The sequence below is a fragment of the Microplitis mediator genome, chromosome 3 (genome assembly GCF_029852145.1).
Source record: "Microplitis mediator isolate UGA2020A chromosome 3, iyMicMedi2.1, whole genome shotgun sequence".
Taxonomy (NCBI): domain Eukaryota; kingdom Metazoa; phylum Arthropoda; class Insecta; order Hymenoptera; family Braconidae; genus Microplitis; species Microplitis mediator.
Genome location: NC_079971.1, coordinates 2,405,589 through 2,430,712, shown reverse-complemented (window position 1 = coordinate 2,430,712; position 25,124 = coordinate 2,405,589). Strand labels below are relative to the sequence as shown.

Here is a 25,124-nt window from a genome sequence, read left to right as displayed (position 1 = left end):
TTTTTAGTGCTTTTTATACCAAAAAAATTTTATGTCATTAATTAACATATTAATTATTTATTTTTTTTTTAATTTTTAATAGTAAAAAAAAATATTAAAGAGACAACAGGAAATCGATGCAGCCAAAATTACCTCATGGCATTTTACCTGAAAGTTTATAAATCATATTTTTAATTTTTCTGATTAGAAAAAAAATGATCCTAAAGTTAGCAGACAATTAACAATTTTTAAACTTTTTTTTTCAACAAATCAATTACAAAAATAAAAAAACCAAAAATATACACATGTAGAAAATTTAAAAAACTATAGGTGTAATTTTTTTGATTTTTTTTTTTTTTTTAAATTCATCGTTCTTAAAAAAATTCAAAAATTATCAGACGTCAGCTAATTTCAGTAACGATACTAAAGTTAGCAGACGTCTAATAATTTATTGATTTTTTTTTAGACAATAAATTATAAAAAAAAAAATATTCGAAAAATTGCACCTATAGTTTTCAAAATTTTCTACATGTGCATATTTTTAGTTTTTTTCTTTTTTTAAATGACATTGTTTAAAAAAAAATTTGAAATTTGTTAATTGTCTATTGACCTCAGGATCATATTTTAGATTAAAAAAAAAATTATTAATATTTAAATAAATTACTAATCAAAAAAAAATTTTATTTTGGATATACAAGTACACATGTCTTGTTAATTTAACCTAAAGGCTCTTTACGAAAACAAGAAAATTTAATACTGACAAAGTTTACCCCTTCTTAGTATATAAATGTACTACTGAAACATAACCAATGCTAGTTTAATTATTGTTAGTAAATGTTTAGTCTCGTTCTAGCTCTCACGAGAGTAAAATATTTAGCCAACTTCATTTACCTCTAACTTCACTTTAATGTCGTACTTCATTTGGTATCCAAGACCTAACTCCTACAAATGTGTGTCATTATTTTTATAAGCGCCCCGGTTTGTTTTTATTTTTTTTTTAATTATCTTTATCAATAAACAACAGAGATTTTAACTTTTTATAATTATATCAAACCCTTAATTAAATTAAATCGCAGATGGTAATTGTATCATGCAAAAAAGTCTACCTCGTCATGACGTAATTTTTTTTTTTTATTCATATTAATTATAATTTTAATTAAAAAAAAAAATAAAAATTTTTTTTTAAGGTAGCCATAGATACATCTACGTCCGATGAAGATTATTCTTACAGCCAATCTGATATTGATTTATTAAAACCCCAGGTTCATAAACTAGTTGGTCATTTAAAAAAAAATTCACATAAAAAATTATTAAAATCAAAATTACGTAAGTAAATGTAAGTTTATTATTTTTTTTTAATTTATTATTTAATAAATATTATTATTATTTCTACACCGTAGAACATATGGAGTGAATTCGGATTTTATTTTAATCTGAATTCACTCTACACGGAGATAAATTTATGGTAACCGTTCCTAGTACGTTTATGAAATATCATCCCATACCGTTATGGTAATGATTACTTGGAATTATGGGATATAGGCCCATACTTTCTGGGAAAAGTTCCCATAAGTATGGAAACAATTCCCATCATTATGGTAACAGTTCCCATATCGCATGTGAAAAAATTATGGTAATGATTCCCATAATATTATGGCAATCGTTCCCATTATACTATGGTAAAACGTTACTATAGTGTTATGGTAATGGTTACCATAATATATGGTAATCGTTACCATATAGTATGGTACTCATTACCATAATATTATGGTAACAATTACTATAACATTATACACGGAGAGAAATTTATGGTAACCGTTCCTAGTACGTTTATGAAATATCATCCCATATCGTTATGGTAATGATTACTTGGAATTATGGGATATAGGCCCATACTTTCTGGGAAAAGTTCCCATAAGTATGGGAATAATTCCCATAATTATGGTAACAATTCCCATATCGCATGTGAAATAATTAGTAATCGTTAATACAATATTATGGTAGCCATTACCATACTATTATGGCAACCATTACCATAATATATGGTAACCATCACCATATATTATGGTAACCATCATCATACATTATGGTAACCATTACCATAATATTATGGTAACCATCATCATACATTATGGTAACCATCACCATATATTATGGTAACCATCATCATATATTATGGTAACCATCATCATACATTATGGTAACCATTACCATAATATTATGGTAACCGTGACCATAATATTATGGTAATGGTAACCATATTTATGGTTATAGTTTCTATATTTATGGTAATGGTTACCATATATTATGGTTATGGTTACCATAATATATGGTGATGGTTACCATAATATATGGTGATGGTTACCATAATGTATGATGATGGTTACCATAATATATGGTGATGGTTACCATACATTATGGCAATGGTTACCATAATATATGGTGATGGTTACCATATATTATGGTAATGGTTACCATATATTATGGTAATGGTTACCATAATATTATGGTAGTGGTTACCACAATAGTATGGTTATGGTTACTATAACATTATGATAATATATTGTAATTGTTACCATAAATTTTTCTCCGTGTATCACTCGGAGTTTTAAAAAAAATTACTCCTCATACGGAGTAAATACGGAGTGATTTTTTTCGCGGAGTGACTTCGAAGTGATCTGGAATTTATTTAAATCCGCTTTTACTCCGATTTAGAGTTTTACCATTAAAATGAACATGATACTGAAGTTAGCCGACGTCTCATAATTTTTGGTTTTTTTTTCAAAACGAAAAATTATTTTAAAAAAATATTGAAAAAAATTGCACCTATAGTTTTTCTAATTTTCTACATGATAATTGTCCATTTACATCAGGATCATAAATGAACTCTCTGTAGGTGTGAATTTTACTCCAAGGAGATTAAATAAATAAACAGTCATCCGCTTCGCATTCACTCAGAATTCACTACGAATTAAAGTCGCGTTCACTTCGAAAAATTTTCACAACCTCCATTATTATTTTTATATATTTATTAAATAATATATCATTTATTTTAGAAACTAAGAATCCTGATCCTGATGAATTAAGTTCAAGTCCAAGTTTTTCAAAAAAAAATCCTACAAAAAATGAAGTAAGAAAATATATTTTTTTATTTTTTTCTTATTTACGTCACTTGTAAATGCAACTGGCGCTTAATGATTTTCTAGAATCAGGTAACTTTTGCAGAGGAAAAGGATTTGAGTAAAAGTGGCAATGGTACTGGTGACGGTAATGGTTGTAGAAGTACGAACCAAAGTAGTGGTAATATCATCAGAAGGTCCGAGTGGAAACTTGGGTAATTAAAAATAATCCTCGGGGATGGTTACATTGCACCGAAACTTTTTTAGATAAAGTCTATGGTTTTTTTCTTAACTTTCATTTTTTAAAAGTCGTTACTATTTTAATGATAGAAAAGAAGATAAAAACGGGACACCGCGGATACTCAGAGTTATAAGACGACATAGTAGTAAAGGTTTCATTTTTATTTCCTTAAAACAATTATTTTTAACGGCAGTAAATTTAAAAAATTTTTTTTTTATTGTAAGGCGATTCGCAGGATAAATTCAAAGCTCGAGACAAATCTCCATCAGCGTGTCCGGAAGGAGATAAAAGCAAAAGTAGTGTTGCTGTGCTTTATCACGAAAAAGAGAAAGAACGATCGAATTTATCTTTAAAACCAGATATAAATTTTGTTAGAGTTTCTAAATCGGAACAAACTACTGTCGCAGAACCTTTGCCATCTCAGAGGCCATCAACACGACCTGAAATACTTAGGTTTGTTTTATAATTCTTAAAGAGAAAGGGTTAATGGGGAGGTGGCAAATGGGGTAGGGGACAAATGGGGTGGCCCGAAAATTTTATAAAAGAAGTTTGACCTTTAAAATGTCGCGTCACTAATTCTAAAAGGACATATTTTTATGCGCCCCTTTGGCTTAAGGGGTTACATGAGTTTCCTCCGTGAAAAAACGGCCTATTTTAAATAATTTTTTTTTAATATCAAAAATAAAATATTTCATTTAAACTTTTTTTTGGCTTAAAGATACAGATTTAATAATTAATCACAGAAATTAAAAAAAAAATATTATAAACTCTGTCATTGTGACGTCATTTCCGGCGAACCCGCAGAAAAAAGAGCGTCCGCGTTGACAGCAGATCTCGTAGCAGGACCATTTGCAGTAAAAAAAAAAAATTACGTGTTTTAGTTAAGACTTTAAACTAAAACTTGGACGAAGAAAAAAAAAAAAAAATGAAAATTTGATTTTTGGCAGAGGTTTTTACAAAAAATTCAAAATTTGACCAAAATTTCGCGGCGTTTTTTTTTTTTTAAATAGTTGTATTTGAAAAAAAAAAATCCTTCGTCCAAGTCCTTGTAAATTGTATCTCGGAGACCTGTGTAAAATTTCATCAAGATCGGTTAAGTAGTTCTCGGAAAATCTTGACAACCGACTTTGAAAACACAGTTTTGAGTAAAACGCGTTTAAAGTTTTGAGTGAAAATAAAAGCTATCCCGGCTATCCTTGAGCGGGCAATTTGTTAAGACTGTATCTCCGAAACTATTACTCGGATAGATTTGAAACTTTAGGACAATATTCTAGAGATGTTGTAGAATTCAATAAGATAATAAAAAAAAAAACTCAATTTTTTGAAGTCGTGAAAACCATGTAACCCCTTAAGAAAACTCTCTAAGGCCAAAAGGGTGTATAATTTTTTTTTATTGACAATCGTTTTGTAGACTTATTTTACAGATAAAATTTTTTTTCCAAATTTTCAGCTTTAGAATAAGTCTACAATATGATTCGAAATTAAAAAACAATTGTACGCCCTTTTGGTTTTAAACTTAGCGACTGATACCAAAAGGGCGTATAAAAATACAAGTCCTTTTGGAATTAAAGAAAAGTATCCCATTTTGCCCGCAAAACGCGAAAATAATTTTTTTAACGGCAGCTGAAAATTATTTCTATTCACTTTTAGCACCATTAAAAAGATATATTTACTGTACCCCCCTCCCCCCTACTCAAAAAATTATTAATCGAATTTGTTATTTTTTTTAACTTCCCGCTAAGAAAATTGTAAATTTTCAAAAATTCGGGAAGTTATTGGTTTCGGTCCGATTTACGAAAATCGAATTTCCATCAGATGTCGACGTTTCGAGGTCCTAGGAAGCTATCCTGACTAATTTCACGATGATGTCCGAGTGTATGTATGTGTGTACGTACGTACGTATGCGTGTATGTAAATATTTATAACTCTTGAACGGATGAACCGATTTTGATCGTTGAGGTGTCATTCGACGCGGCTTGTTAATGTCTTGAAGCCGTAAAAATTTTAACTTAATCGGTAGGGTGCGTTCAGAGATATTTCAAAAATAAAATTTTTTCGAATATGTTTTATTTGGATAACTTTTAATTTGCTCGATGGATTGATTTCAAAATCTAATCAGCTCTAAAACTCTATAAGCCGCGTCGAATGCCACCTCAACCATCAAAATCGGTTCATTCGTTCAAGAGAAACCGTTGACGAAAGAATTCAAAAAAAATTTTTTCCTTGGTTTTTTTGAAATTTCTCAAAAACGGCTGAGTAAATCAATTTCAAAATTCGACCAGCTTTAGAACTTGATAAAACGCGTCGATTGCCACCTCAACCATCAAAATCGGTTGATTCGTTCGCGAGATATCGTGGAAGAAAGAAATGCTAAAAAATGGTTTTTTACAAAACAATGGCATACAAAAGTATTTGCGAGCTCGAAGAGCTCGAAAATATATTCACAATAATGTTTTCGAGCTCACCGAGCTCGAAAACAGCGGGAAGTTTTGGGGCTGGCCCGCAGGGTCAACTGACAGACCGATTTTTTTTAAATATATTGTAAAAAATGAACACTAAAATAATTTATTTATTTTTTGATAAAAGAAAGAAGGAAAGCACAGATCCGTCACCAAAATTATTATTAGCACGTCGTCGACGAACTCATCGACGTCCTGCAATAAAGTTCGAACCACTGAATGTTAACATAACCCAAGAGATACCAAAATGCCGGTTATGTAAATCAGATTCAAATGACCTGAAACAAATGGCTCAACATAATCATCATCCGATTAATCAAAAACACAATCGTGAATTAGACGAAACTAAACGGACATTTCCGTTTAAATCAACACCGAGCGGAAATTTCAAAGTTATTCCTAATCAAGTGGTATTCGAAACTAATAAAGTTAGTGTTTTAGTCGCTGATCCGAAACACACTAAAGTTAACGTTAAAGCAGACCTCAATAAATCCGAATCAGCGTTAGAAAATTACTCATCGTGTCATAAAGATATCCAGCCAATAAAACAACCACCCAAAGATCTGCCACCGGGTGTAACAGCGTCAACGATAAATCATTTGCAAGCCCAGAAAAAATTACCTCAAATTAGTACCGAGTATATTCCACGTACCCAACCGTACAAACCAAAACATCGGTATCGAGAAATGGAACCAGCTGGTACAATTCAACAGTCCACTATTAATCGACAAGATCTCAATCAAGTTCCTCTTGCGTCGTAAGAATATACTTATATACTTTTTCTACTTTCACTTACCTCTACACGTAGAGAATTGCGCGCCTCAAATGTGAAGCATTTAGGTGGGCTTTACTGTCAAATAGCCACCGTTTCGCAAAATGCTCGCTTAAAATCATGTCAATAACGCAAAGGATCAGTTAATTGTTCATTCATTAATGACTTTTGGAAACCTCAAAATCTGATTGATACGATGGTTGATTTTTTTATTAAATTTAATTGTTTATAACTAGAGAAAATTCTGTCACAAATTTTATTATTGTGAGAGAGTGTCCACTACTACATTGTTTTTTCCGTATATCTCCGGTTAATGCCCACAGTCGTCACTCGATTATATTTTTCGGCTAGGAGTATCACCTGGGGCGGGGGTAGGGGTAGCCCCGTAACGCATGTATGCCCAAAAGGGTTAGGTAACGGCCTCCCGTAAAATGGAGGTGGACTCCGGTCCCGTCATATTAATTAATTATAACTTTTTGGACTTGCAATTTTGATTTAGTTAACTTGATTTTGGCTACACTTACTTTTTTAAACTTCAATATGACTTTTTTAACTTAAAAATTTAAATCCAATTCCAGACAACGTGACTTCAATTAGACTTGGTTGGCGTAAATCGGTAAGTAAGACTTACTGACAACTCAGTCAAAAGCAACTCAAAATCAAAATGAATTTTCATATCTTAAAATGTCTTTTTCATTTATTAAGAAAAGGACTTAAACTTGACTCCCTACTCTCTTAAAATGAACCAGTGAAATTCACTGATTCAACCAGTAGACTAAGATGATCGCTTGGCTCACTGGTTGAACCAGTGATACGCCGGTGTACTACATAAATATAAACACAATAGGTTAGATTAATTTTATTTTATTATAAACGTTTATTTAAAAACAAAGTGAACTAATAGAGTCTTAATAACAATTATATTTAATTAAAAATTATTTTGTAATAAAATAAATAATATTTATTAGGATTTATAAAAATTTAATTTGTTTCCATTTTCAATGGGCTTTTTATATTGTTTAATTTTAAAATTATGTCATTCATTTTTGAGGTTAGCTCCAAGCTATTGAAATTACTCCAAAGTTATTTATTTTTAAACTCTGTAAAAATTGTGTCACATAATTATTATTGTTATATAAAAGTTAGTTGAAATATTACATGAAGATAATCAATAAATATTACTTATTTATTGACACAATAAAACACTTAAAATACTCATGTACCCGCGCGCTTACATATTTTTAGTTCACTGGTTGAAACCAGTGAGCGCGACGTTCACTGATTCAACCAGTGAAATTCACTGATTCAACCAGTGAACTTTTAGTCACTGGTTAAACCAGTGAATTTCACTGGTTGCATCAGTGGAATTTCACTGGTTCACTTTAAGAGAGTAGACTTCTTAGACATTTTTAAAATTGCGCCTAAATCAAGTTATTTTTTTGACCCGGATGAACGCACACTTTCCTGCTTAACATAATTATTTAATTAATTTAAAAAAAAAGTCCCACCGTAACTTGAAATTTTAAGGTTATCATCATAATCATCATAAAATTCTCTGCATGTATCTTAAACATATACGACATTTATTCAACTCACGTATGCACTAAACCTCTTTATTATCTCTTCATCCCCATACAGCTTGGGATTTACAACAGACCAACCTATTGACTGGGATAATATAACGTTACCAGATAAAACCGACCTATACAATGAATTATATCATCGCATTACCAATTACAAAAATGCGGATTGCATTATTACTATCGGGCATGATGAATTTCATTGTCATTTATTGGTTTTACAGAGTTACAGTTCCTTTTTCGATGAAAAAAACTACAAGGATATTGATCTTACCGAAGTAAGTATTTTTTATTTTATTTTTTATCCGTGTATCCCATCGTATGGTAGTACCGTAATTTTTATTCCCCTGTAATATTTTTCCCGTTGATGTCGTAAAAAAAAGCGAAGGAAAAAAATAAATTTTACCTTCGGGACTATGAGTGACGTAAGCTGGGTAAGTTTATCTGAACGCCAGTTGGTTTGAACGACTGAACGAGTATCCTGGATGTTATGTCGTCAATTTTATGTGCGTGTGTAAGTGTGTGAGTGTGTAAGTAAAGGGAATAGCTATCAGACTGGTGGCGAATGTAGTCGATATTATCAGAGGTCACTTGACGCATATTCCAGTCATCATCCTGATAATCGTAGTAATCATAATCGTGGCCACGGTACGAATTAACTCAAATACTCAAGAGCATACCATGCTCGGTAGGAGCTAAATCGTATTGCGGAAAACCCTTGAATGGCATTCAACGCGTTATCGTCAAGAGACACGCTTCTATAACAGGTCGATCATTGCGTTCCAGTCAAAATAGATGATGGGGTTGACGGAGCGATACATGGGCTCGGAGATAATTTTGGTAGGCTTTTTTTTATTAGGCTTCAGATAACCCGGGTTAAAATTACAAACCATTTTTAAGTCAAAAACTAATTTTTTTTTGGTTAAGAATTAGTTATGGTTTGTAAAAACAGGGTGGGGTAAGTTGATTTGTCCCATCAGTGCGGCCAATTTAAAATTATCTGTAAGAAAAAAAAAATGTTTTCTGATAGTGAGAATTAAAAACAGCTCAATCTGAGGTAAAATGGGCCACGTTTGTAAATAAAGAATTTTTTTTTTTTTTTTTTTTCAAAATTATTATTTGAGTCATTTTTCTAGAAACCATAACTATAGACAGTCAAAGTGCTAAAAATTCAAGTGTTAAATTTAAATAAGAGGACTTTTTTTTATAGAGAATCAAATTTCCCGGAAAATCCTTATCTGAATTTTTACTGTGAAGTTCATTATTTGGTCAATGTCAACTATAAACCCAAATTACTAATAAAAAAATGATTTTCAAAATCGATACAGAAAAAACAATTAGAATCTGCACGGTAAAAAATATTTCGCGGATATCACTACGCCAGTATGGGCGTGAACACCATACTGTATGGTATTGAAGATTTTTATAGGTTATAAAATTATATACATAGATGATTCAACCATTGCGGGAATAGTAATATTGGCAATAGTTGTCGCGGACGCTGCAATGTCAGTTTGGCCGTCGAGCCCTTACTGCGTTGCCGTATCCACATTGCTTCTGGCCGATAAACCTAGTCTAACGACATCTATATAGTTTTGGCGGTAATACGATAGTATACATTGATTGACACGCCAGAAATTATGACGGGAAATACAGTGAAACCTGGATAAGTGGGACCTGGATAAGTGAGAAACCTCTTTAAGTGAGACATTTTTTCAGGACTTACTAGTTCTTTTCTCTCATATTTAAAGCTATTTATCCCATTGTATTGGCAACATTCTTTTAGTATGCGTTCATTAATGCGTATTTAGTATTCGTCATCTGTTTATTCGCAAATTACCGAAAAATCGGAGTTATAAGTGAATTGCTGTATTTCATTATACAGTATAGTAATGTATATTCTCTATTTTTATTTATTATTCTCCGACCTTGTCTATCTAAGTTTCCCTTTCTGGGTGAGAAACTCGGGTAAGTGAGAAACCTCTATAAGTGAGAAAAAAATCTTAGTCCCTTCAAGTTTCACTTATACAAGTTTCACTGTACTAGTAGCATTGTTGTATGGGTCTCAGGACCATGCTGTTTCGCCGTGCCTGCTATGCATACGTGTGAGCAATACAATAGCTCCAGTACTATACAGTATAGTAAATAACGCCATACTTCTAGGACTCGTTACAATACTGTCTTGGAATATTTCACATACTATTTTAGTATCTGTCTTGAGACCATACCATCATGGTGTTGAACACCATGCATTTCTTACCGTGTGAGTAAAATTACTAATGCGTCTTTTGAAGAGTATTAAATTACCTACAAAATGCCGCAAACGGTGACTCGATAACTTGAAATGCAGCTGAGCTATAGAGAATTGAAAAAAAAAATCTTAACTCTCCTATGTATTTTAAATGGGAAAACTTCAAAGCAAATGTAAAGTACTTCAAATTAAAATTAACGGCTGCAACTTGCAGGGAAGTTTTTTTCAATGTCCACAACAATATTTTGAAGCGGGAGTGAAAAAAAAATAGTCGTTCCAAACGAACTACCCTCTCTCTAAACATGAATAAGTGAAAATAAGTGAATATCAACTAATTCCAAGTGCAAACCGAACCACTAATTTTAAAAAGTGGTTCGGTTGGCACTCAGAATTAGTGAATATTCACCTATTTCACTTATTCATGTTTAGAGAGCTATAGTATAGAATAACCCATTTTAGTCTAATCAAAAGTAGGGATAATTTAATGTGAGTGAATGAGTCGAGAATAATAGATCGATCATAAAGCACCCTCAGCACTTTCGCGCTTGAGGTGTGCAAAAAAACCTTCGATATTATAATCCTTGTACGATAATTTTATGAGGAATTCTATTTATTACAATTTAAATAGAAATATATTCCCATTTTTTATCGCTCGGGCATACATCACATCGCGAGTCTTCTATATTACATATATTAATGTCAGTACTATATTAAATTTGACCTGTATAAATCTTACTAGCCAATAAAAAATTATTGGATAGTAAATTTCAACTTGTCATACTTTTTAAATGCAATAAATTACCAATTTATTTTTTAAATTAACAGTTAGCTTTTTTCTAATTATTATAAAAGTGTTCGTTACTCAAACTTCGAGGATTTTCTTTCAATGAGCGATAATTTCTGTATAAAACTCATAAATTAACGGTATTTTATGCATGAAACGTTAAAAGTTTCTGCAAAGATAGACAAAATATCCGAAATTTTAATGCTGATTTAAATTATAAAGTATTTCGTAAGTAACTCAGTCGCATTTTACTCCAGGATATCCGTCTTGCTCTTGTTTTACTTATATTTCAAATTAATTATTTCAAAACATTAAACATGAAAAAGATACTTCGAAGACAATGTATACGGTCGATTTAAACTGTTGAAGAAGTAATGAGGTCTCTTAAAATATAAAAGAAACGACTGTGGTAGAAATGGTATAAAATATCTAGGATGTGGTTTCTTTGCCATTTATAAAGTCTTTTGTTTGATAAAAAGGAAATGTGATGATAGACGCGAGAGATGAAATGTGATACACATTTCCGGACAACGTCAATAGAAGAATAGTTGGGTCAAATGATAAAATATGAAGAACAATATCTACCTAGTCAGCATGGATATTTTTTTGACCCTTCGTCACGTGAAGCTAATCGACCTTCGGCTATTTTTTAGTCTTTTTATCTTTCAACCACTTGACCCTTATCCCTTACCCGAGTGTTGACGGAAAATAGGTAGCATTGAAAGCTAGCTTTCGCCACTATCATTCTATAAGTGACACACATACAGTCCAAACTCTTTATAAGCAACCGTCAGAAATTATACTCTCTAAAACTAAATAAGTGAAAATTTCACTAATTGAAATAGTGATCTTAAAATTCACTACAAAATTAGTGATTTTGAATTAGATTCACTAATTCGTTAGTGATTCCCCGGATTCTACAATGATTACTAGTGGCGCCTCGCTTAAGGACTTTTTATTCTATCGTTGAATTATCAAATTCAGGGCAAAATTAATTAAGATAATTTTTAAATACAACTGAACAGTATTAATTCGAGTAAGTTAATTAAATAAAACCTAATTTAGTTGCTAAATAATACATCTTGTTATTTTTTAATAGCTTTATATTTTTACTCCAACTTTTTTTACCGAACCTGAATCAAAACCATCATTGACAATAGATTCAGGTTATGAGTTATAATTATGATATAAATATTTACCGTATGAAAGTAATTTTAATTGTTAATTTAGTCGATCAAGTTGCTAAAAAAATTTTATAATCAATTACAAATAATAATCATAATAATAATAATATTTTGATACAATATTATTAGCAACGATACAATATTTTTCCAAATAAATCCTCGTCAACATTTCTATTGTTAAGTAACAATGTTAAGGTGGTCAATCTACTAATTTAGGGTCCGATTTGACGTCTCTAGAGTTATCGACGCGTATAGGGCTGTCTCGACTGTCCCACGGACCCAATTATCCAAGAATACGAAAATAATATGGGTTTTTAGGATCTCAAAAGTCATAAATAAATTTCTAGTGTTACGTGACGATTTTAAGGTGGTCAGTCTTCTAATTTAGGGTCCGATTTAACGTCTCTAGAGTTATCGACGCGTATAGGGCTGTCTCGACTGTCCCACGGACCCAAATATTCAAGAATACGAAAATAATATGGGTTTTTGGGTTCTTAAAAGTTGTTAATAAATTTCTATTGTTGAATAACAGTGTTAAGGTGGTCGATGATTTAATTTAGGGTCCGAATTAACGTCTCTAGAGTTATCGACGCGTATAGGGCTGTCTCGACTGTCCCACGGACCCAAATATTCAAGAATACGAAAATAATATGGGTTTTTGGGTTCTTAAAAGTTGTTAATAAATTTCTATTGTTGAATAACAGTGTTAAGGTGGTCGATGATTTAATTTAGGGTCCGAATTAACGTCTCTAGAGTTATCGACGCGTATAGGGCCGTCTCGACTGTTCCACGGACCCAAACATCGAAGAATACGAAAATAATATGGGTTTTTGGATTCTCAAAAGTCATAAATAAATTTCTATCGTTAAGTGAAGATGTTAAGGTGGTCGATCTTTTGATTTAGGGTCCGATCTAACGTCTTTGAAGTTATCGACGCGTATAGGGCCGTCTCGGCTGTCCCACAGACCAAAACATCTAAGAATACTAAAATAATATGGGTTTTCGGGTTCTCAAAAGTCATAAAAAAATTTCTATCGTTAAGTGACGATGTGAGGGTGGTCGATCTTTTGAATTAGGGTCCAACTTAACGTCTCTAGAGTTATCGACGCGTATAGGGCCGTCTCGACTATCCCACGGACCCAAACATTCAGAAATACGGAAATAATTTGAATTTTTGGGTTCTCAAAAGTTATAAATAAATTTCTATTCTTAAGTGACGATGTTAAGGTGGTCGATCTTTTAATTTAGGGTCCGATCTAACGTCTTTGAAGTTATCGACGCGTATAGGGCCGTCTCGACTGTCCCACGGACCCCAACATTCAAGAATACGAAAATAATATGGGTTTTCGGGTTCTCAAAAGTCATAAATAAATTTCTATTGTTAAGTGACGATGTTGAGGTGGTCGATCTTTTAATTCAGGGTTCGATTTAACGTCTCTAGAATTATCGACGCGTATAGGGCCGTCTCGACTGTCCCACATACCAAAACATCCAAGAATACTAAAATAATATGGGTTTTTGAGTACTCAACAGTCATAAATAAATTTCTATCGTTAAGTGACGATGTTAAGGTGGTCGATTTTTTAATTTAGGGTCTGATTTAATGTCTCTAGAGGTGTCGACGTGTATAGGGCCGTCTCGACTGTCCTACGGACCCAAACATTCAAGAATACGAAAATAATATGGGGTTCTGAGTTCTCAAAAGTTATAAATAAATTTCTATTCTTAAGTGACGATGTTAAGGTGGTCGATATTTTAATTTAGGGTCCTATTTAACGTCGCTAGAGTTATCGACGCATATAGGGTTTTCTCGACTGTCTCACGGACCAAAACATCCAAGAATACGAAAATAACTTAGATTTTTGGGTTCTCAAAACTTATAAATTAATTTCTATTGTTGAATAACACTGTTAAGGTATTCGATATTTTGTGTTGAGGTAAGATTTGACGTCTCTAGAGTTTTCGAAGCGTATAGGGCCGTTTCAACTGTCCAAAGGACTCGAATGTTCGATAATTTTGGGATTTTTCGTTTATTTGGGTTCTCAAAAGTTATAAATAAGTTACTATTGTTAAGTGACGATGTTAAGGAGGTCGATCTTTTAATTTAGGGTCCGATTCAACGTCTCTAAAGTTATCGACGCGTACAGGGCCGTCTCGACTGTCCCATGGACCAAAACATCCAAAAATACGGGAATAATTTGTATTTTTGGGTTCTCAAAAGCTATGAATAAATTTCTATTGTTAAGTGACGATGTTAAGGTATTTGATATTTTAATTTAGGGTCCGACTTAACGTCTCTAAAGTTATCGACGCGTATAGGGCCGTCTCGACTGTCCAACGGACCCAAACATTCAAGAATATGAAAATAACTTGATCTTTTGTACTCTCAAAAGTTATAAGTAAATTTCTATTGTTAAGTGACGATGTTAAGGTATTTGATATTTTGTTTTGAGGTACGATTTGATGTCACTAGAGTTATCGACGCGTATAGGGCCGTTTCGACTGTCCAAAGGACTCAAATGTTCGATAATTTTGGAATTTTTCGTTTATTTCGGTTCTCGAGAGTTATAAATAAGTTACTATGGTTTAGTGACGATGTTAAGGTGGTCGATCTTTTGAATTAGGGTCCGATTTAACGTCTCTAGAGTGATCGTCGCGTATAGGGCCGTCTTGACTGTCTCACGGACCCAAACATCCAATAATACGAGAATAATATTGGTTTTCGGGTTCTCAACAGTCATAAATAAATTTCTATCGTTAAGTGACGATGTAAGGGTGTTCGATCTTTCGAATTAGGTTCCGATTTAACGTCTCTAGAGTTATCGTATAGGGCCGTCTTAACTGTTCCACGGACCCAAACATCCAAAAATACGATAATAACTTAGATTTTTGGGTTCTCAAAAGTCATAAATAAATTTCTATTGTTAAGTGACGATGTTAAGGTGGTCGATTTTTTTATTTAAGGTCCGATTTCACGTCTCTAGAGGTATCGACGTGTATAGGGCCGTCTCGACTGTTCCACGGACCCAAACATCCAAAAATACGAAAATAACTTGGATTTTTGGGTTCTCAAAAGTTATAAATTAATTTCTATTGTTAAGTGACGATGGTAAGGTGGTCGATTTTTTTATTTAAGGTCCGATTCAACGTCTCTAGAGTTATCGACGCGTATAGGGCCGTCTCGACTGTTCCACGGACCCAAACATCCAAAAATACGAAAATAACTTGGATTTTTGGGTTCTCAAAAGTTATAAATTAATTTCTATTGTTAAGTGACGATGTTAAGGTGGTCGATCTTTTGAATTAGGGTCCGATTCAACGTCTCTAGAGTTATCGACGCGTATAGGGCCGTCTCGACTGTTCCACGGACCCAAACATCCAAAAATACGAAAATAACTTGGATTTTTGGGTTCTCAAAAGTTATAAATTAATTTCTATTGTTAATTGACGATGTTAAGGTGGTCGATCTTTTGAATTAGGGTCCGATTCAACGTCTCTAGAGTTATCGACGCGTATAGGGCCGTCTCGACTGTTCCTCGGTCCCAAACATCCAAAAATACGAAAATAACTTGGATTTTTGGGTTCTCAAAAGTTATAAATTAATTTCTATTGTTAATTGACGATGTTAAGGTGGTCGATCTTTTGAATTAGGATCCGATTCAACGTCTCTAGAGTTATCGACGCGTATAGGGCCGTCTCGACTGTTCCACGGACCCAAACATCCAAAAATACGAAAATAACTTGGATTTTTGGGTTCTCAAAAGTTATAAATTAATTTCTATTGTTAAGTGACGATGTTAAAGTGGTCGATCTTTTGAATTAGGATCCGATTCAACGTCTCTAGAGTTATCGACGCGTATAGGGCCGTCTCGACTGTTCCACGGACCCAAACATCCAAAAATACGAAAATAACTTGGATTTTTGGGTTCTCAAAAGTTATAAATTAATTTCTACTGTTAAGTGACGATGTTAAGGTGGTCGATCTTTTGAATTAGGGTCCGATTCAACGTCTCTAGAGTTATCGACGCGTATAGGGCCGTCTCGACTGTTCCACGGACCCAAACATCCAAAAATACGAAAATAACTTGGATTTTTGGGTTCTCAAAAGTTATAAATTAATTTCTATTCTTAAGTGACGATGTTAAGGTGGTCGATCTTTTGAATTAGGGTCCGATTCAACGTCTCTAGAGTTATCGACGCGTATAGGGCCGTCTCGACTGTTCCTCGGACCCAAACATCCAAAAATACGAAAATAACTTGGATTTTTGGGTTCTCAAAAGTTATAAATTAATTTCTATTGTTAATTGACGATGTTAAGGTGGTCGATCTTTTGAATTAGGATCCGATTCAACGTCTCTAGAGTTATCGACGCGTATAGGGCCGTCTCGACTGTTCCACGGACCCAAACATCCAAAAATACGAAAATAACTTGGATTTTTGGGTTCTCAAAAGTTATAAATTAATTTCTATTCTTAAGTGACGATGTTAAAGTGGTCGATCTTTTGAATTAGGGTCCGATTCAACGTCTCTAGAGTTATCGACGCGTAGAGGGCCGTCTCGACTGTTCCACGGACCCAAACATCCAAAAATACGAAAATAACTTGGATTTTTGGGTTCTCAAAAGTTATAAAGTAATTTCTATTGTTAAGTGACGATGTTAAGGTGGTCGATCTTTTGAATTAGGATCCGATTCAACGTCTCTAGAGTTATCGACGCGTATCGGGCCGTCTCGACTGTTCCACGGACCCAAACATCCAAAAATACGAAAATAACTTGGATTTTTGAGTTCTCAAAAGTTATAAATTAATTTCTATTGTTAAGTGACGATGGTAAGGTGGTCGATCTTTTGAATTAGGGTCCGATTCAACGTCTCTAGAGTTATCGACGCGTATAGGGCCGTCTCGACTGTTCGACGGACCCAAACATCCAAAAATACGAAAATAACTTGGATTTTTGGGTTCTCAAAAGTTATAAATTAATTTCTATTGTTAAGTGACGATGGTAAGGTGGTCGATCTTTTGAATTAGGGTCCGATTCAACGTCTCTAGAGTTATCGACGCGTATAGGGCCGTCTCGACTGTTCGACGGACCCAAACATCCAAAAATACGAAAATAACTTGGATTTTTGGGTTCTCAAAAGTTATAAATTAATTTCTATTGTTAAGTGACGATGGTAAGGTGGTCGATCTTTTGAATTAGGGTCCGATTCAACGTCTCTAGAGTTATCGACGCGTATAGGGCCGTCTCGACTGTTCCACGGACCCAAACATCCAAAAATACGAAAATAACTTGGATTTTTGGGTTCTCAAAAGTTATAAATTAATTTCTATTCTTAAGTGACGATGTTAAGGTGGTCGATCTTTTGAATTAGGGTCCGATTCAACGTCTCTAGAGTTATCGACGCGTATAGGGCCGTCTCGACTGTTCCTCGGACCCAAACATCCAAAAATACGAAAATAACTTGGATTTTTGGGTTCTCAAAAGTTATAAATTAATTTCTATTGTTAATTGACGATGTTAAGGTGGTCGATCTTTTGAATTAGGATCCGATTCAACGTCTCTAGAGTTATCGACGCGTATAGGGCCGTCTCGACTGTTCCACGGACCCAAACATCCAAAAATACGAAAATAACTTGGATTTTTGGGTTCTCAAAAGTTATAAATTAATTTCTATTGTTAAGTGACGATGTTAAAGTGGTCGATCTTTTGAATTAGGGTCCGATTCAACGTCTCTAGAGTTATCGACGCGTAGAGGGCCGTCTCGACTGTTCCACGGACCCAAACATCCAAAAATACGAAAATAACTTGGATTTTTGGGTTCTCAAAAGTTATAAAGTAATTTCTATTGTTAAGTGACGATGTTAAGGTGGTCGATCTTTTGAATTAGGATCCGATTCAACGTCTCTAGAGTTATCGACGCGTATCGGGCCGTCTCGACTGTTCCACGGACCCAAACATCCAAAAATACGAAAATAACTTGGATTTTTGGGTTCTCAAAAGTTATAAATTAATTTCTATTGTTAAGTGACGATGGTAAGGTGGTCGATCTTTTGAATTAGGGTCCGATTCAACGTCTCTAGAGTTATCGACGCGTATAGGGCCGTCTCGACTGTTCCACGGACCCAAACATCCAAAAATACGAAAATAACTTGGATTTTTGGGTTCTCCAAAGTTATAAATTAATTTCTATTGTTAAGTGACTATGTTAAGGTGGTCGATCTTTTGAATTAGGGTCCGATTCAACGTCTCTAGAGTTATCGACGCGTATAGGGCCGTCTCGACTGTTCCACGGACCCAAACATCCAAAAATACGAAAATAACTTGGATTTTTGGGTTCTCAAAAGTTATAAATTAATTTCTATTGTTAAGTGACGATGTTAAGGTGGTCGATCTTTTGAATTAGGATCCGATTCAACGTCTCTAGAGTTATCGACGCGTATAGGGCCGTCTCGACTGTTCGACGGACCCAAACATCCAAAAATACGAAAATAACTTGGATTTTTGGGTTCTCAAAAGTTATAAATTAATTTCTATTGTTAAGTGACGATGTTAAGGTGGTCGATCTTTTGAATTAGGGTCCGATTCAACGTCTCTAGAGTTATCGACGCGTATAGGGCCGTCTCGACTGTCCCACGGTCCCAAACATCCAAAAATACGAAAATAACTTGGATTTTTGGGTTCTCAAAAGTTATAAATTAATTTCTATTGTTAAGTGACTATGTTAAGGTGGTCGATCTTTTGAATTAGGGTCCGATTCAACGTCTCTAGAGTTATCGACGCGTATAGGGCCGTCTCGACTGTCCCACGGTCCCAAACATCCAAAAATACGAAAATAACTTGGATTTTTGGGTTCTCAAAAGTTATAAATTAATTTCTATTGTTAAGTGACGATGTTAAGGTGGTCGATCTTTTGAATTAGGGTCCGATTCAACGTCTCTAGAGTTATCGACGCGTATAGGGCCGTCTCGACTGTCCCACGGTCCCAAACATCCAAAAATACGAAAATAACTTGGATTTTTGGGTTCTCCAGAGTTATAAATCAATTTCTATTGTTAAGTGACTATGTTAAGGTGGTCGATCTTTTGAATTAGGGTCCGATTCAACGTCTCTAGAGTTATCGACGCGTATAGGGCCGTCTCGACTGTTCCACGGACCCAAACATCCAAAAATACGAAAATAACTTGGATTTTTGGGTTCTCCAAAGTTATAAATTAATTTCTATTGTTAAGTGACTATGTTAAGGTGGTCGATCTTTTGAATTAGGGTCCGATTCAACGTCTCTAGAGTTATCGACGCGTATAGGGCCGTCTCGACTGTTCCACGGACCCAAACATCCAAAAATACGAAAATAACTTCGATTTTTGGGTTCTCAAAAGTTATAAATTAATTTCTATTGTTGAGTGACGATGTTAAGGTGGTCGATCTTTTGAATTAAGGTCCGATTTAACGTCTCTAGAGTTATCGACGCGTATAGGGCCGTCTCGACTGACGAGAATTTAACTGATGATAAATTTATTTTTTTTTCACAACACCGAGTGCCGGGTTCTATCTTTTCTATGGGATTCCTATCGGATTTCTCTGGGATTTCGAAAAAATTAAAGTGACGATAATTCTTTTTTTTTTCACAACACCGAGTGCTGGGTCTATATTTTCTATGGGATTTCTATGGGATTTCTCTGGGATTTCGAGAAAATTTAACTTGCGATAATTCTATTTTTTTTTCACAACACCGAGTGCTGGGTCTATATTTTCTATGGGATTTCTATGGGATTTCTCTGGAATTTCGAGAGAATTTAACTGACGATAAATTTATTTTTTTTCACAACACCGAGTGCTGGGTCTATATTTTCTATGGGATTTCTATGGGATTTCTCTGGAATTTCGAGAGAATTTAACTGACGATAAATTTATCTTTTTTTCACAACACCGAGTGCTGGGTCTATATTTTCTATGGAATTTCTATGGGATTTCTCTGGGATTTCGAAAAAATTAAACTGACGATAATTCTATTTTTTTTTCACAACACCGAGTGCTGGGTCTATATTTTCTATGGGATTTCTATGGGATTTCTCTGGGATTTCGAGAAAATTTAACTTGCGATAATTCTATTTTTTTTTTACAACACCGAGTGCTGGGTCTATATTTTCTATGGGATTTCTATGGGATTTCTCTGGGATTTCGAGAAAATTTAACTGACGATAAATCTATTTTTTTTTTTCACAACACCGAGTGCTGGATCTATATTTTCTATGGGATTTCTATGGGATTTCTCTGGAATTTCGAGAGAATTTAACTGACGATAAATTTATTTGTTTTTCACAACACCGAGTGCTGGGTCTATATTTTCTATGGGATTTCTATGGGATTTCTCTGGAATTTCGAGAGAATTTAACTGACGATAAATTTATTTTTTTTTCACAACACTGAGTGCTGGGTCTATATTTTCTATGGGATTTCTATGGGATTTCTCTGGGATTTCGAGATAATTTTACTCGCGATAATTCTATTTTTTTTTCACAACACCGAGTGCTGGGTCTATATTTTCTATGAGATTTCTATGGGATTTCTCTGGGATTTCGAGAAAATTTAACTGACGATAAATTTATTTTTTTTTCACAACACCGAGTGCTGGGTTTATATTTTCTATGGGATTTCTATGGGATTTCTCTGGAATTTCGAGAGAATTTAACTGACGATAAATTTATTTTTTTTTCACAACACTGAGTGCTGGGTCTATATTTTCTATGGGATTTCTATGGGATTTCTCTGGGATTTCGAGATAATTTTACTCGCGATAATTCTATTTTTTTTTCACAACACCGAGTGCTGGGTCTATATTTTCTATGAGATTTCTATGGGATTTCTCTGGGATTTCGAGAAAATTTAACTGACGATAAATTTATTTTTTTTTCACAACACCGAGTGCTGGGTTTATATTTTCTATGGGATTTCTATGGGATTTCTCTGGAATTTCGAGAGAATTTAACTGACGATAAATTTATTTTTTTTTCACAACACTGAGTGCTGGGTCTATATTTTCTATGGGATTTCTATGGGATTTCTCTGGGATTTCGAGATAATTTTACTCGCGATAATTCTATTTTTTTTTCACAACACCGAGTGCTGGGTCTATATTTTCTATGATATTTCTATGGGATTTCTCTGGGATTTCGAGAAAATTTAACTGACGATAAATCTATTTTTTTTTCACAACACCGAGTGCTGGGTCTATATTTTCTATGGGATTTCTTCGGAATTTCGAGAGAATTTAACTGACGATAAATTTATTTTTTTTTCACAACACCGAGTGCTGGGTCTATATTTTCTATGGGATTTCTATGGGATTTCTCTGGAATTCCGAGAGAATTTAACTGACGATAAATTTATTTGTTTTTCACAACACCGAGTGCTGGGTCTATATTTTCTATGGGATTTCTATGGGATTTCTCTGGAATTTCGAGAGAATTTCACTGACGATAAATTTATTTTTTTTTCACAACACTGAGTGCTGGGTCTATATTTTCTATGGGATTTCTATGGGATTTCTCTGGGATTTCGAGATAATTTTACTCGCGATAATTCTATTTTTTTTTCACAACACCGAGTGCTGGGTCTATATTTTCTATGATATTTCTATGGGATTTCTCTGGGATTTCGAGAAAATTTAACTGACGATAAATCTATTTTTTTTTCACAACACCGAGTGCTGGGTCTATATTTTCTATGGGATTTCTTCGGAATTTCGAGAGAATTTAACTGACGATAAATTTATTTTTTTTTCACAACACCGAGTGCTGGGTCTATATTTTCTATGGGATTTCTATGGGATTTCTCTGGAATTCCGAGAGAATTTAACTGACGATAAATTTATTTGTTTTTCACAACACCGAGTGCTGGGTCTATATTTTCTATGGGATTTCTATGGGATTTCTCTGGAATTTCGAGAGAATTTCACTGACGATAAATTTATTTTTTTTTCACAACACTGAGTGCTGGGTCTATATTTTCTATGGGATTTCTATGGGATTTCTCTGGGATTTCGAGATAATTTTACTCGCGATAATTCTATTTTTTTTTCACAACACCGAGTGCTGGGTCTATATTTTCTATGAGATTTCTATGGGATTTCTCTGGGATTTCGAGAAAATTTAACTGACGATAAATCTATTTTTTTTTCACAACACCGAGTGCTGGGTCTATATTTTCTATGGGATTTCTTCGGAATTTCGAGAGAATTTAACTGACGATAAATTTATTTTTTTTTCACAACACCGAGTGCTGGGTTTATATTTTCTATGGGATTTCTATGGGATTTCTCTGGGATTTCGAGAAAATTTAACTGACGATAAATCTATTTTTTTTTCACAACACCGAGTGCTGGGTCTATATTTTCTATGGGATTTCTTCGGAATTTCGAGAGAATTTAACTGACGATAAATTTATTTTTTTTTCACAACACCGAGTGCTGGGTCTATATTTTCTATGGGATTTCTATGGGATTTCTCTGGAATTCCGAGAGAATTTAACTGACGATAAATTTATTTGTTTTTCACAACACCGAGTGCTGGGTCTATATTTTCTATGGGATTTCTATGGGATTTCTCTGGAATTTCGAGAGAATTTCACTGACGATAAATTTATTTTTTTTTCACAACACTGAGTGCTGGGTCTATATTTTCTATGGGATTTCTATGGGATTTCTCTGGGATTTCGAGATAATTTTACTCGCGATAATTCTATTTTTTTTTCACAACACCGAGTGCTGGGTCTATATTTTCTATGAGATTTCTATGGGATTTCTCTGGGATTTCGAGAAAATTTAACTGACGATAAATCTATTTTTTTTTCACAACACCGAGTGCTGGGTCTATATTTTCTATGGGATTTCTTCGGAATTTCGAGAGAATTTAACTGACGATAAATTTATTTTTTTTTCACAACACCGAGTGCTGGGTTTATATTTTCTATGGGATTTCTATGGGATTTCTCTGGGATTTCGAGAAAATTTAACTGACGATAAATCTATTTTTTTTTCACAACACCGAGTGCTGGGTCTATATTTTCTATGGGATTTCTATGGGATTTCTCTGGAATTTCGAGAGAATTTCACTGACGATAAATTTATTTTTTTTTCACAACACTGAGTGCTGGGTCTATATTTTCTATGGGATTTCTATGGGATTTCTCTGGGATTTCGAGAAAATTTAACTGACGATAAATTTATTTTTTTTTCACAACACCGAGTGCTGGGTCTATATTTTCTATGGGATTTCTATGGGATTTCTCTGGAATTTCGAGAGAATTTAACTGACGATAAATTTTTTTTTTTTTCACAACACCGAGTGCTGGGTCTATATTTTCTATGGGATTTCTATGGGATTTCTTTGGGATTTCCAGAGAATTTAACCGACGATAATTCTATTTTTTTTTTCACATTACCGAGTGCTGGGTCTATATTTCCTATGGGCAGTGGTGGATTTACACGAGGGGCAGTCGTGACAAGCTTAGGGCGGCAAATTTTGAAAAATAAAATATGTGAACTATAAGTTTAAGTAAAATTCCAGTATTGTGGCGGATTTTTTTCCTGTGCCCAGGGGCGGCATTAAGTTTAAATCCGGCTCTGCTTATCACCCTCAGTAATATTCTGAAATTCACTAATCAGACTACTAATGATCACTAATAAAACGCTATTCAACACTTATACCTTCCAATAGTGCTGCCAGACTCAATATTTGGAGTACTAATGAACACTAATAGATCATTATTCAAAACTAACCCCTTGCAATAACGTAAGAATCACTAGTCAGAGTACTAATAGTCATTAATGATCACTAATAAAACACTTATCAATACTAATGAATTTTCAATAGTGTTCATAAGTGTTTAATAGTTTTTTTCCGTAAGGGATGTTCACTACAAATCAAAGTTAACAGCATGCTAATGTTAATTAATGAAATACTATGAATTTAAAAAGATAAGTTTTTTTTTTTAACTTCCCGCTAAGAAAATTGAAAATTTTCAAAAATTCGGGAAGTTATTGGTTTCGGTCCGATTTGCAAAAACCGAATTTCTATCAGATTTCGACGTTTTGAGGTTCTAGGACGCTATCCTGACTAATTTCACGATGATGTCCGAGTGTATGTATGTGTGTACGTACGATCGTACGTACGGACGTATGTATGTATGTAAATATTCACAACTCTTGAACGGATGAACCGATTTTGATCTTTGAGGTGTCATTCGACGCGGCTTGTTAATATCTTGAAGCCGTAAAAATTTGAACTTAATCGGTAGGGTGCGTTCAGAGATATTTCAAAAATAAAATTTTTTCGAAAATGTTTTATTTGGATAACTTTTAATTTGCTTGATGGATTGATTCCAAAATCTAATCAGCTCTAAAACTTTATAAGCCGCGTCGAATGGCACCTCAACCTTAAAAATCGGTTCATTCGTTCAAGAGAAACCGTTGACAAAATTTTTTTTTTGGTTTTTTCGAAATTTCTCAAAAACGACTCGATAAATCGATTTCAAAATTTGATCAGCTTTAGAAGTCGATAAAACACGTCGATTGTCGCCTCAACCATCAAAATCGGTTATTTCATTCGCGAGATATCGTGGGAGAAAGAAATGCTAAAAAATGGTTTTTTACAAAACAATGGCATACAAAAGTATTTGCGAGCTCGAAAATGTATTCACAATAATGTTTTCGAGCTCGTTGAGCTCGAAAACAGCGGGAAGTTTCGGGGCTGGCCCGC

The 25,124-nt window shown here is 33.9% G+C and overlaps 1 protein-coding gene across 4 annotated transcripts in view; it reads left to right on the top strand.

Moving 5' to 3' along the window:
* Positions 1 to 851: 851 nt before the first annotated feature.
* LOC130665303 (uncharacterized) overlaps positions 852 to 25,124 on the top strand; it is a 61,476-nt gene continuing 37,203 nt past the window's right edge. For 2 of the 4 annotated variants that reach the window (XM_057465632.1, XM_057465630.1), the window contains exons 1-8: positions 909 to 1,096; positions 1,167 to 1,305; positions 3,036 to 3,109; positions 3,186 to 3,313; positions 3,429 to 3,490; positions 3,564 to 3,792; positions 5,926 to 6,555; positions 8,209 to 8,428. In XM_057465632.1, coding sequence (XP_057321615.1) covers positions 1,070 to 1,096; positions 1,167 to 1,305; positions 3,036 to 3,109; positions 3,186 to 3,313; positions 3,429 to 3,490; positions 3,564 to 3,792; positions 5,926 to 6,555; positions 8,209 to 8,428 — 1,509 coding nt within the window. In that variant the 5' untranslated portion in view covers positions 909 to 1,069. Of the gene's footprint in view, positions 1,097 to 1,166; positions 1,306 to 3,035; positions 3,110 to 3,185; positions 3,314 to 3,428; positions 3,491 to 3,563; positions 3,793 to 5,925; positions 6,556 to 8,208; positions 8,429 to 25,124 lie in introns of all 4 variants that reach the window. The other 2 variants (XM_057465631.1, XM_057465633.1) reach the window with 2 other exon arrangements.